At 40.3% G+C, this 12,715-nt stretch overlaps 1 protein-coding gene across 2 annotated transcripts in view; it reads left to right on the forward strand.

The window, feature by feature from the left end:
* Window positions 1-12,156, forward strand: part of PIK3C3 (phosphatidylinositol 3-kinase catalytic subunit type 3) — a 72,946-nt gene extending 60,790 nt beyond the window's left edge. For both annotated transcript variants that reach the window (XM_065860406.2, XM_071801717.1), the window contains exons 24-25: window positions 5,929-6,054; window positions 11,353-12,156. In XM_065860406.2, coding sequence (XP_065716478.1) covers window positions 5,929-6,054; window positions 11,353-11,367 — 141 coding nt within the window. In that variant the 3' untranslated portion in view covers window positions 11,368-12,156. The remainder of the gene's footprint in view (window positions 1-5,928; window positions 6,055-11,352) is intronic.
* Window positions 12,157-12,715: the final 559 nt, after the last annotated feature.

Genomic DNA, 12,715 nt, shown 5'->3' on the forward strand with positions numbered 1-12,715 from the left:
TTGGAGGTTTCAAATAAGAATTACTATTGGTTTTGTCACAAGAACTATAAATCAGTGTACATTAATCTTGCTGCTGCTGTTGCAGCTCAAGACATAATTTTTCATCTTGCCGTATTCTCAGCTAGTTTGCAGCAGCCAGTTTTAATTGCAGAACTGAAAACCTTTGATGCGAGGATCTAGTACTTGGCAGCATTTGATCCTGCTGCTAATTACAAACTGATTTAAAGGTCTAAATCTGGGTAAATTTGTTTTTGTGTATATCAGTGGGCCAGTCTGTTTCTAGGGAAGGTGGGAAGTGGCTTAAAGAGTCTTTAATTCCATAGAACGAAGCTTCATCTTAACATCACTAACTGCAAGAATGTCCGAGAAGCTCTTCTGTCAAAAATTAGGACATCATTGAAGTGCACGATTACTGGAGTTGTGTAAAAGAACGTTACAGTTTTGGTTTGTTTTTTTTTTTTTTTTGAAACTGTAGTTAACAATTTTGCTGAATTCTCATTACATCAGCTTTTCTATGAGCGTGAAAATAGATCTGATAGAAGCCTATGCTCTAGTTTGGGAAGGTATTAAATCTCGTGTGTAATTGCAAGCTTGTGAATAGTCCGTTAAATTCAGGTGAAGTTGACCATGTGCTTCATTGGCTCTCAAACTTCTGATATGTCTGTGGGAGATAATAAAGTTCCTTCTCATAATGTTTGTTAGGAAGACAAAAGTTCTATAATATTAGTCTGAAATATCTTCTGAATCCCTCCCTGGTACTTCTTTCCTTGAGAGTTTCAACTTTTTCAGCTTAATCTATTTTTTCATATTGGTCAAACTTACTTTTAAGGCAAAGTGGAGGAAAAGCTCAATTTACGCTTACTTCAAACATATCAACAACAGAGTTATAATGGTATTTTGAGTGAAGCACCGTTATCTTCCCATGCTTGGCAGGCTAACTTGTGCTTTTAATTGTAGCACTGAAGGGCACTATTCTGGAACACATTGCCTTTGAAAAGAAAGCAGAGTAATACTAAACTGAAATCTTGGCCAATTTTGCTATCATAAGGAGGGTAGTTGTATATGCAGTATCCTTTGTGGACAGAAAGAATATAAAATGGGAAGAGAAGAAGGTAGTATTATCATCTCACAAATTTAACCTTATTAAAAACGTTGTTGAAATAATTTGACTCACATTTTTGTCAACTCTTAAAAAAAAGTGAACGTGTGAAAAATGTTCAGGAAAGACTTGATTCTGCCTTACAGTCAGTCTCCTTAGTCATATCCTGGAGAAGGTTAAGAAGCAACTTAAATTATTTGATACTTTTACTTATATTAGAGATTTCTGATGGACAGTTCTTGAATGTAAAAAGTTGTAATCAGCTCAACTGTTTGAGATGGAAATTGGACAAATTCAGATAGGAAATAAGTCACAATTGTTACATAGGGCAATTAATAATTGAAACAATTTACCTAGGATGTGAAGCATTCTGTCTCATTAAAAAGACTCACAGATAAACTAGAAGTTACATACTTGATGCAAAAATTGTTTGATACAATTTTACCTAGCTCATTATGCAATAGACTTAAGTAGATTGATATGGTGATCTGCACAAGAGCTCACATAATTTGAACTTTACGAGAATAAAGCACGTGATTAGATGGCAGCAATTAATTTTGTGCAAGTAATATGAATTTGCTGGGCAATTTTCGTATTGTAATCAGCACTACTTTGAAGTTTGGGGATAGGATTGATTAGAGAACACTAGGATCCAGCTAGCAGTATGCTAGAACTAACTAGCAGGTCTTTAACAGCACAATTGGTTTTCCAATTTGAGCACCTGAAGTTCACATTATCCAAAAAATAGTGTGTCAGCTGGAAGGGTCCTACAGTGATCATCTAGTCCAACTGCCTGACCTTTTAAGGACTGACCAAGTTAAATAATGCTGCAAAAGGCATTGTCCAAATGTCTCTTAAACACTGACAGGTTTGGGGCATCAGCCACCTCTTGTGGAAACCTGTTCCAATGTTTGCCCACCCTCTTGGTAAAGAAATGCTTCCTAATGTCCTGTCTGAACCTCCCCTGATGTAGCTTTGAACCATTGTGGTGGTTTTGGTTGTTATTCAGAAGGAACCTGAACACTTGTCATTCCTATGTGTAGACTTCGCTGCACAGCAAGCACTTCAGAAAACTTGAATTTATATTTTGGTATCTGTAGCACTTTAACAGATCCATGTAATAAATTATTTGAACTCATCCAAAATGCTTATTTATGCATCTACCTCTCATAAATGTTGGGAGGGATAAGGCATGTCTGCAAAAATTACTTGGCTCCTGTAAAGCAATTTTTTTTCCCTAAAGATCTGTTTAAGCTCTTGCCAGTTCTATGTACAGAGGGGTTTTTTGAGTATTACCAAAGGAATGTCTGTGGTAATGGTGCTTTTGAGATGTTGCCATCTGGAGCAGTCCTGAACAATTGCCATGGAATTAGCTGGAATTCACAGAAAGGCATCCACTGCAGCATTGTAAATATTCATAGGTCAAGGCTTTGCCAAAGCTGAAATTGGAAAGTATAGATGTTGTTGCTGTATTGCTAATTATAGTGCTTTCAGCTTTTAATTTCTACACAAATTGCAAGTACTAAGCAAAATGTATTATTGGTACATAAAGAAAATAAACAATGGTTGGAGATGTTGTTGCCCCTTACAACTATACCTGGATGGTGGATATAATCAAAGTTAATGAAATTCTCACATGCTATGCAAAGGTCAGCTTTGACAGGGTTGAATTGCTTGCACCTTTCTGGTTCCATATTCTTCACTTAATTGCCTTACAGTTTCTGAAAGAGGTTAATGGAGGAGTTTGCTTTAGTCGATGAGGACTGGGTTAGGGAACAACTAAATAGTCTGGACATCCATAAATCCATGGGTCCAGATGGGATGCATCCGCGGGTGCTGAGGGAGCTGGCTGAAGTCATTGCTAGACCGCTCTCCATCATTTTTACCAAGTCTTTGGAAACGAGAGAGGTGCCTGAGGATTGGAGGAAAGCAAATGTCACTCCAGTCTTCAAAAAGGGCAAGAGGGAGGACCTGGGTGATTATAGACAGGTCAACCTCACCTCTGTCCCTAGGAAAGTAATGGAACAGCTTATCCTTGGTGTCATCTCAAGGCATATCAGGGATAAGAGGGTCATTAGGGGCAGTCAGCATGGCTTTACCAAGGGTAAGTCATGCTTGACCAACCTCATAGCCTTTTATGAGAATGTAACAAGGCGGATGGATGATGGCAGAGCGGTGGATGTGGTCTACCTTGACTTCAGTAAAACCTTTGACACAGTCTCTCACAGCATCCTCACAGCTAAATTGAGGAGGTGTGGTCTAGACAACAGAGTAGTGAGGTGGGTTGCAAACTGGCTTAAAGAGAGAAGCCAGAGAGTGGTGGTCAATGGTGCGGAGTCCAGTTGGAGGCCAGTATCTAGTGGAGTGCCTCAGGGTTCAGTACTGGGGCCAATATTATTCAATATATTCATTAACGATTTAGACGAGGGAATTGAGTGTACCATCAGCAAGTTTGCTGATGACACTAAGCTGGGAGGAGTGGCTGACATGCCAGAAGGCTGTGCTGCCATCCAGCGGGACCTGGACAGGCTGGAGAGTTGGGTGGGGGATAACCTGATGGAATTTAACAAGGGAAAGTGTAGAGTCCTGCATCTGGGCAGGAACAACCCCAGGTTCCAGTATAGGTTGGGGCATGACCTATTAGAGAGCAGTGTAAGGGAAAGGGACCTGGGGGTCCTGGTGGACAACAGGATGACCATGAGCCAGCACTGTGCCCTTGTGGCCAGGAAGGCCAATGGCATCCTTGGGTGTATTACAAGGAGGGTGGTTAGTAGATCGAGAGAGGTTCTCCTTCCCCTGTACTCCACCCTGGTGAGACCCCATCTGGAATATTGTGTCCATTTCTGGGCCCCTCAGTTCAAGAAGGACAGGGGACTGCTGGAGAGGGTCCAGCATAGGGCAACAAAGATGATTAAGGGAGTGGAGCATCTCCCTTATGAAGAAAGGCTGAGGGAGCTGGGGCTCTTTAGTTTGGAGAAGAGGAGACTGAGGGGTGACCTTATTAATGTTTATAAATATATAAAGGGTGAGTGCCACGAGGATGGAGTCAGGCTCTTCTCAGTGGCAAACAATGATAGGACAAGGGGCAATGGGATCAAGCTGGAACACAAGAGGTTCCACTTAAATTTGAGAAAGAACTTCTTCTCAGTGAGGGTAACAGAGCACTGGAACAGGTTGCCCAGGGAGGTTGTGGAGTCTCCTTCCCTGGAGACATTCAAAGCCCGCCTGGACACATTCCTGTGCGACCTCACCTAGGCGTTCCTGCTCCAGCAGGGGGATTGGACTAGATGATCTTTTGAGGTCCCTTCCAATCCCAAACATACTGTGATACTGTGTGATACTGTAATAAGGCAGTATTTAGGTATTTTCAGAGATGGTTAGAATCATCTAGTTTCTTCCAGCTGTCTGTTTAGTATGTAAAGTGGTGTTTTTCTTCACAAGTGGCATTTCATTCCTGTTTAGTGAATGTTGAGGATCTTCTCTTACTCTCATAACATTTTAGTTCTGTTTCGACTCTTATGTCCAGGTACTTCTCTTGACTTTCTGGGCTCGAGCTTAGAAAGTACTGCTTGGGGGGATGAGGTATAGGGTGCTGTTTCTAGCTTATTTAAATACTTATCTTTATGAATCAGTTAAAAATAGACATTTTACATGGCATTGTAAATTTCACAGAATGGTTAGAGTCAGAAGGGACCTCTGGAGATCATCTAGCTCAGCCCACCTGCTAAAGCATGTTCACCCAGAGCAGATCACACAGGATCGTGTCCAGGCAGGTCTTTAATGTCTCCAGAGAAGGAGACTCCACAACCTCTCTGGGCAGCCTGGACCAGGGCTCTGGCACCTCAAAGGAAAGAAGTTTTTCCTCACACCTCCTGTATTTCAGTCTGTGCCCATTGCCACTGTCACTGGGCGCCACTGAAAAGAGTCTGGTCCCATGTTCTTGACACCCTGGAGATATTTATAAACATTGATGATATCCCCTCTCAGCTTCTCTTCTCCAGGCTGAAGAGACACAGCTCTCTCAGTCTCTCCTCATAAGAAAGGTGCTCTAGGCCCCTAATCATCTTTGTAGACCTCTGCTCCAGTAATTTCATGTCTGTCTTAAACTGAGGAGCCCAGAACTGGACACAGAACTCCAGATGTGGCCTCACCAGGGCGGAACAGAGGGGAAGGAACAACCTTCCTCAACCTGCTGGTCACACTCTTAATGCACCCCAGGTACTGTTGGCCTTCTTGGCCACAAGGGCATGTTGCTGACTCATGGTCAACCTTTTGTCAAACAAAACTCCCAAGTTCTTCTCTGCAGAGCTACTTTCCAGCAGGTCCACCCCTAACCTGTACTGGTACCTGAGGTTGTTCCTCTCCAGGTGCAGGACCCTACACTTGCCCTTGTTGAACCTCATTAGGTTCTTCTCTGCCCAGTCCTTATGTCTGTCCAGGTCTTGCTGAATGGCAGCACAGCCTTCTGGAGTGTCAGCCCTTCCTCACAGATTGGTATCATCAGCAAGCTCGCTGAGGGTGCGCTCAGTCTCTTCATACAAGTTGAACAAGACTGGACCTGGGAAACTGCACTAACTACAGGTCTCCAACCAGTCTTTGCACTGTTGATCACACCCCTCTGAGCTCTGTCATCCAGCCAGTTCATGATCCATCACACTGTGCATTCATCCAGACCACACTTCCTGAGCTTGCCTTAGGAGTGAAAGAGATTCTTTGTTAAACTTCCATAACTGAAATCACTGTATCTGCTACTGTATAGTTCAAATAGAAGAGTGTATGTTTTAAATGTTGAACTGAATTAAATTTTGTCATCTCTGCCCCCATTCCAGGTACAGGACAAGTTTCGTTTGGACCTGTCTGATGAAGAAGCTGTCCATTATATGCAGAGTCTAATTGATGAAAGTGTCCATGCCCTCTTTGCAGCTGTGGTGGAGCAGATACACAAGTTTGCACAGGTGAGACATCATCTTAGTTGTTGGTCTCTGTGAAAGTACTCTGTAAGGTGTGAAGTTGCAGGTGGTAAGTTCAAGACTTAACTTCATTGTTTATGATGTTTTAGTTCATTTTCCAGTAAGTTCGAAGTGTGTTCTGGCTGCCAAGATGGGAGAGCAAGGTCATAGTGGTCCTAGAAAATTGTTTAAAGCACCTCAGCAAACATGCAAAGTAGGATGTGACCAGTTTTATTACTTAGGGTAAGAACTGCAAATTGTAAAGCTGGAGTTCTGAAGGAACGATCCATAATTTTCTTAGCTTTCAATCCCACTATAAATGAGTGAGGATAAACTTCCTTTCTTTCCTACCTTTGCTAAGCTTCCTGAACTGTGCGTTCCAGCTAGTTATTTTGATCGTTAATAGCTGTAGCAGCTTGCAAAGCAGGGAGCATGGAAGGGGTGAGGAACTCTGCTCGTAACAGCATCCATATCGACTGCAGTGCTGACAGTGTACCACAGAACATGATTCCCAGCAGCTGTGTGAAGACCTGTCCCCTATGTCAGAGGCCTCTACAAAGATAAAGTTCCTGAGGGATGATGCAGTTTTTGAGATAGGAGGCTGTAGGGGCTGGTTGAGAGTTCTTGTTGGGGCAGTAAGAATTGGGCTCCTTGCTTGCAGAAGGTGTGCAGTGGTCACATGTCTACACTATCAACTAAAGGAGCTGTAGGAGGTCAACAAACTGCACAGTATTGGGACTGATGAGAAAAAAGTTGACCAGACCTTCCCTAAGACCTTGGAGACGGAAGAGCTGGAACCTCTAGCTGCGTTGAAGGAGGAGCTAGAATACTCATTGAGTTAGGAAATAGAAACTCTCAGAATGGTGATGGCTGGAACCTTTAGACTTCTGGTATTAGGAGTGGTGGCTTCTGCTCTACCTGCAGATCCACACCTGCAGAATAGATTCAAGGTAATTGGGACTGTTCAACATGGATTTACAAAAGGGAAACCATGCCCGACCAGCCTGATAACCACCTAAGATAAAATCGCTAGCTCACTGGACTGAATGAGAGCTGTAGGTATTCTTTATACTGACTTTCACAAGGCTTTGACACTGTCTTCTATGATATCCTCGTAAACAGAATAGAGTAATATAGACTAGAGAAATGGATACTGACATAGATTCGAAACTAGTCAATGTGCTGGGATTAGAAGGCTGTGGTCAGTGGCATAACCTCCATGTGGAGGCTGGTCGCTAGTGGTGTACTTGAAGGGTTGATACTGAGGCCAAAATTGTTTAACATCTTCATTAATGATCTGGATGATTGGATTAAGTATGCCCTCAGCAAGTTGGAGGAGTATCTGGTAAACCAGAAGCATGTGCTGCCATTCACAGGGACCTTGACAGGCTGGAGAAGTGACGGCACAGGAACCTCATGAGGTTCACCAAAGGGAAACACCAAGTACTTCACCTGGTGTGAACTAACCCCCGGCTTTTCAGAGAAAGCCCTGAAAGTTCTCATGGACAAGCTGCACACGGTGCAACAATGTTATCTTGTGGCAAAGAAGGGTCAATAGCTTTGTTGACTACATTAGGCAGAGTGCTGCTGGCAGGTGGAGGAAGGTGATCGTTCGCATCTACCGAGTGTTGTGTGAGATCATCTGGAACACTGTGCCCCTTTGGGGCTCCTAGGTACAGGAGAGATATGGACATACTGGGCTGTGTCCAGCAAAGGGACAGCATGGAGATAATCAAGCTCTTTGAGCATCTGTCATATGAGAAGACGGTCAGCCTGTTCAGCCTGAAGAAGGCTCAGGGGGATCTTAACAATGCCGATAAATGGAAGTGAAGAAAATTGAGTCAAACTCTTTTAGTGACAGAACAAGAGACAATAGGCACAAACTGAAAGCCAAGAAATTTCACATAAAGAATTTTTTTTTTTCACTGTGAGTGTAATCAAGCACTGGGAGAGGTTTCACAGAGAGGTGTCAGAGTCTCCATCTGTTGAGATACTTAAAATCCAACAGCACGAAGTTCTGAGCAAATTCTGTTGTGTTTGATCCTATGTGAGCAGGAGAGTTGGACTAAATGATCACCAGAGGTCCCATCTACCCTCATGCTTTACCTGATTTTCACTAATGGTGTGGTGAAAGCTTGTTGTCTCCACTATTTTTATCACTAAAATTTACCCTTGCTGTAGTGTGGAGAATGAAATGTTCAACCACACATATGTATGCTGTCTTACTACAAGCCACAGTAAGACAATAAAATGTTTTATTCTTATATCTATACTCACAAAAGCATTTACTCTTTGAATTTTCAATGTTTTTTTCTTAAAGCCATCTGACATATTTAGTTTGTGTTTATCAGCGACTTCAGATATTACACTGTTTGCATTAAGTATTAGATTCATGACAATAAATGGAATTGAGAGGGAAAATGTAACCAATCAGAAAAGCCAGTTGTTATTTGAGGATTTTTTAGTTGATTCTTTATTCAAAAAGGCTGATCAAATTCTGCCAGAAACTGAGAACTATTTTTATGGCTAAAGGTCTTCAAACTAATCTGTTGTTTCCTGCAAACTTAATTTTTATTTTGAAGTATTGCACTGTAGTATAGGGGAAGAAGTCAAAATGGCATTTCCATCTGCATATATATTTAACAAAGGTGATCTCTTGTGTGATATGAAAAAGGAGTGTAATTATATGAAAATGTTGCAAAATTGTTGTCATTCATTATCAATAACTTTGATCATAGGATGTAGGATGTTAATTTCATAAAACAAAGTGAAAAATGCCTTTGGGATAAAGAAAAATAATTTTAAAAGCCGTTACAAAGATTCAAGATTAAAATTAAGTATTAGAATTTCAGGTTCCTCTAGCAGTTGTGTAGACCTTTCCTTTAATAACATACTGACAGTCACTTTCTTTTAAGACATGTCTTTTTACTTTATTGTTTGGGGTATTTTTACTTGATTGGTTTTAGGTGACTGCCAGGCTCTCCTAGATCAGGGTTATTGCATTTGCGGAGCTGTATTAGTAAGTCAGAGTTTACAGGTTTGATTTAGGTGACCTTTTATTTTTGTTTCTGTTCAGCCTTGTTCTTGCTTGACCTTTCCTCAGTGCTTACAACAGCTTTTAAAATCACAGGACAGACTTTTTCAGAATATTTAAAAATACACGAGAATTTGAACCCCAGGTTTCTGTCTCCCAGGAATGGTGTTCTGAACAACACACTGATACACACACCAGCGCGCACCAATTGAATCTTCTATTCGTATTTTGGGAGTTAAAAAGCAAGCCCACAGTCTGTATTGCACTTTGGATACCACATAAGCAGATGCTACAGCCACTAATGCAAACCTGATCCAGTTTTCTCATTTTGGGTTTTTTTTTAACCTCTCCAGCTGGCTGGTGCTGAGTTCCAGTGCAGAGATTTTGGGGCTATTTTTCCTGAGGCCTTGAACTCTCCTCACATGCTGGTGCAGAGTTTGCTATGTATGTGCTTTCAGCTTTCGACTTTTAGGTGCCTAAAATGAAAAAATACAGTGTTGCTTTGTAAGTGCTTAAGGCATCTCTGCTCCATGTCATGTAGGAGTCTTCTACTAGTTTTGGAGTTGTGATTACTGCCTTCATTCATGTTCTGTTAATAATTACAATTGCAGGCTTTCCCCTGCAAGAATACTGAATGCTTGTGTGAATAGGATACAAAAAAAAAAAAAAAAAGTTATCAACAATTGACCAATCTTAAGAATCTGAAGTCTATTTAATATCTTGTAAAAAAATAAACTTAAAAAGGATCCATCAAATATAATACAGTTGATGTCTATTCTCTTTATATTACAAGTAAAGTGGGTCACTTTTTTGTGACATTTAGTTCTTCATTAGTCAAAACCATTATCTTTCCTCTTTGTCTGAGGTGGTCTTCCTAAGAATTTGCTGCTGGAGCCTTCGCAAAGTGTGTAAATTGTTGAATAAATGAACAATTAATGTGTCATTGAATTTGCTGTAAAGCACTCATCTTACACAATGGCCAACTGAAGCTTTCAATTTGTTCATGTATAATGCTGCGTTGAATTACCAATGTCCTTGCTTTTAGTAGCAATATGAGTTGTCTAAAAGCCCCAAAACCACTGTGCAGGTATTTTGACACATGCTTAAACAGCAGATTTTGCCCTAATGCCGCACAAATTTTCATTTGAAATACCCTTCTGCGTGTTTTCTTGTTTGTCAATAGATATTTATTCTATTACTGCCTCCATAATAGGCCTACAAGGAATCTGTGCTGTCTACTGCAGCAGTTAAGAGCTTTTTAATAAGGTTTGTTATTATAGTAACCATTGCTTATCAGCATTCTATATGTCACTCTATAGTAAGTAAAGCTCTTGGATAAAGCAATGTAGATATTTTGGCATCAGCTTAGTATTGTTCTTTTTTAATCATATCGTAAATTGAGTTCAGTTCAAAGCTGTGTTATGAAGCCTTTAGTTTCTAATGTATCGCTAATCTGTTATCTTCTCATATATTTTACAGACCTTTTTATGTAACACTTGTCTCCTTTGTAATGGTTATCAAAAACTGTTGACTCAAAAGTAAATAAATTTAACATTTAGAATAAGTTAATGGTGTACAATGGTGCTCAAGAGGAGAAAAAATGCATTTTAATTTTAGTTGATGCTAATGAAGACTAGATAGCCATTTCTCTCTGGAGAATCATCTTTGTTTTAGCAGCATTATTTATTTCTGCAGAGGAAGGAAACAATCTTCAGTTGAAGTGACTAATTTCACATTTTATTTCTCTTGAAAATTTGCAAGTCAAGTCAGTTGCATTCAGGGCTCATGTTAAGCAAAGATTTAAAAAGTGAAAGCTTGGGGGATGAGGGCTGTCCCTCCTGAAATGCAGCTGTATGATTTGGGGTTGCACTAGTGGTTGGCTGCTCCCTGTGTAGGGGCAAACTCAGTTTAAGCTGTAAATGTTATGTGGCTCTAAGGTATCTCCAAGCTGTGGTCTCAGTGCTGCTGCATCCCAGAACGCAGCTGTCATTCCTTTCCTCAGAACAGGACTTCTGTTTTCCTGTTGGATGCCAGAATAAAACAGGGAAAATACACCAGCAGGAGAGTGTAGATTGAATGAAACCATTTGTCAAGGGGCAGATAGTTTGTTTCCACACTGTTCGTTACCCTGAAGGGTTCTGAAAATTGCCTACCATTAGCATGTTACCATGTTTTTAAACCCAGAGTTCAAATTACATGTAACTTTTATTCTTTGGGAGTAAACTGGATTGAATAAATGCTGTGCTATGTATTCTTTTATTTTCTTTTAGTATTGGAGAAAATAAGCCTTTGCTAGCCTGTGGCGGAAACAAGCAAATGCTCAAGAAAGAGACTTTCTCAAACCCTTCTGGACTTCACGAAACAGTTTTGGAAGGCAAAAGCTGCAGGTTTGGTAGCATGGAGAACTGAGAGCTCAGGAGATAGAGAAACTTTTTTGAGTCTCGCTTCTTTGAAGGTTTAAGAACAGCTTTTTTTTTTTTTTTTTTTTTTTAAGGAAAATGATTGTTTATAATGCCCTTCGGGCTCAGATACTATGGCATTTCTTCCAAGTGAAAACATTTGAGCCTCAAAGGTTGAAGTAAGAAACTTCCTACCAAGCCAAAGATAACTGGAAGAGGCTGGATTTGATGATAAATTCTTGTACCTATTAATATATTTTCTTATTTAAAAATAGAAATCATTGATGTACTGAACATGCGTATATACAGAGTTACAGCAGTGAGGCTACGGTTCCTCCATGCAGAAAACCCACAAAACTATGGGGATCTCCTCTCATCCCTTCCCAACAACTTTGTTCCTTGAGCAGGTTTTAATGTAATTTGTCTCATCCTTTATTTCCCACCTTGGGCAATGTTATCATTTAGAAAGGACAATCATTTTTTCCCTGCTTACAAAAATGTTTTTAAATGCTGATACGTTAGCCAGCTGTAAGGTGCCAATTAAATCATCACTAACAGGCTCAGCAACCAGAATGCGCTGTGAGCGGTTCAATATTTCACACTTTAACTCTGAATGTTTTCTGTACAGTGGTTATATATTCTTGACTCTAATAAACTCTTTGTTGTTGCAGTCTTGAGGTGTTCTGTTTTGTCTTTTTTAATCTTACCTGCTGAGACGTGGCATACTAGAGGATTATGTTCATAACTCTTGGCCTTTTGCAAGGATTTTCACTCATAAAATGGCTTTTGTGCCACATGTTGAGTTCATAATGAATCTGTTTTGAATGATCAACAGTTTGATTAGCTCTTCACAGATGTGTGGATGTCTTCAAAAGGTGCTCTTTTACTCTCGTATTTTTTTTAGTAATAATATAAATCACGAAGAAATCCCTTATAATCATAACAATAAGAAGGACAGATTTGAATCTGAATCTGGCTGATATTTGCAAGTCATTCTTCCTTGTGCTTCTTTTTCTAGCAAACACCAGCAGATTTGATGGAGGAAAATCCACTATGGTTGCAGTGGCCCTTAATTACTTCAGCATATTACCTGAAGCTTTTATGTTGTTTGTTTGGGTTTTTATTTTGGTCCTGCTTCATCTGGCAAAAATACATATTTCTCTACTGCTTCCATTTCCCATGATCTCATTCTCCATACGGTACTTTGTGGTATCTTATGAGGATATTCCTGAGA

This window comes from Patagioenas fasciata, chromosome Z (genome assembly GCF_037038585.1).
Source record: "Patagioenas fasciata isolate bPatFas1 chromosome Z, bPatFas1.hap1, whole genome shotgun sequence".
NCBI classification, from domain to species: domain Eukaryota; kingdom Metazoa; phylum Chordata; class Aves; order Columbiformes; family Columbidae; genus Patagioenas; species Patagioenas fasciata.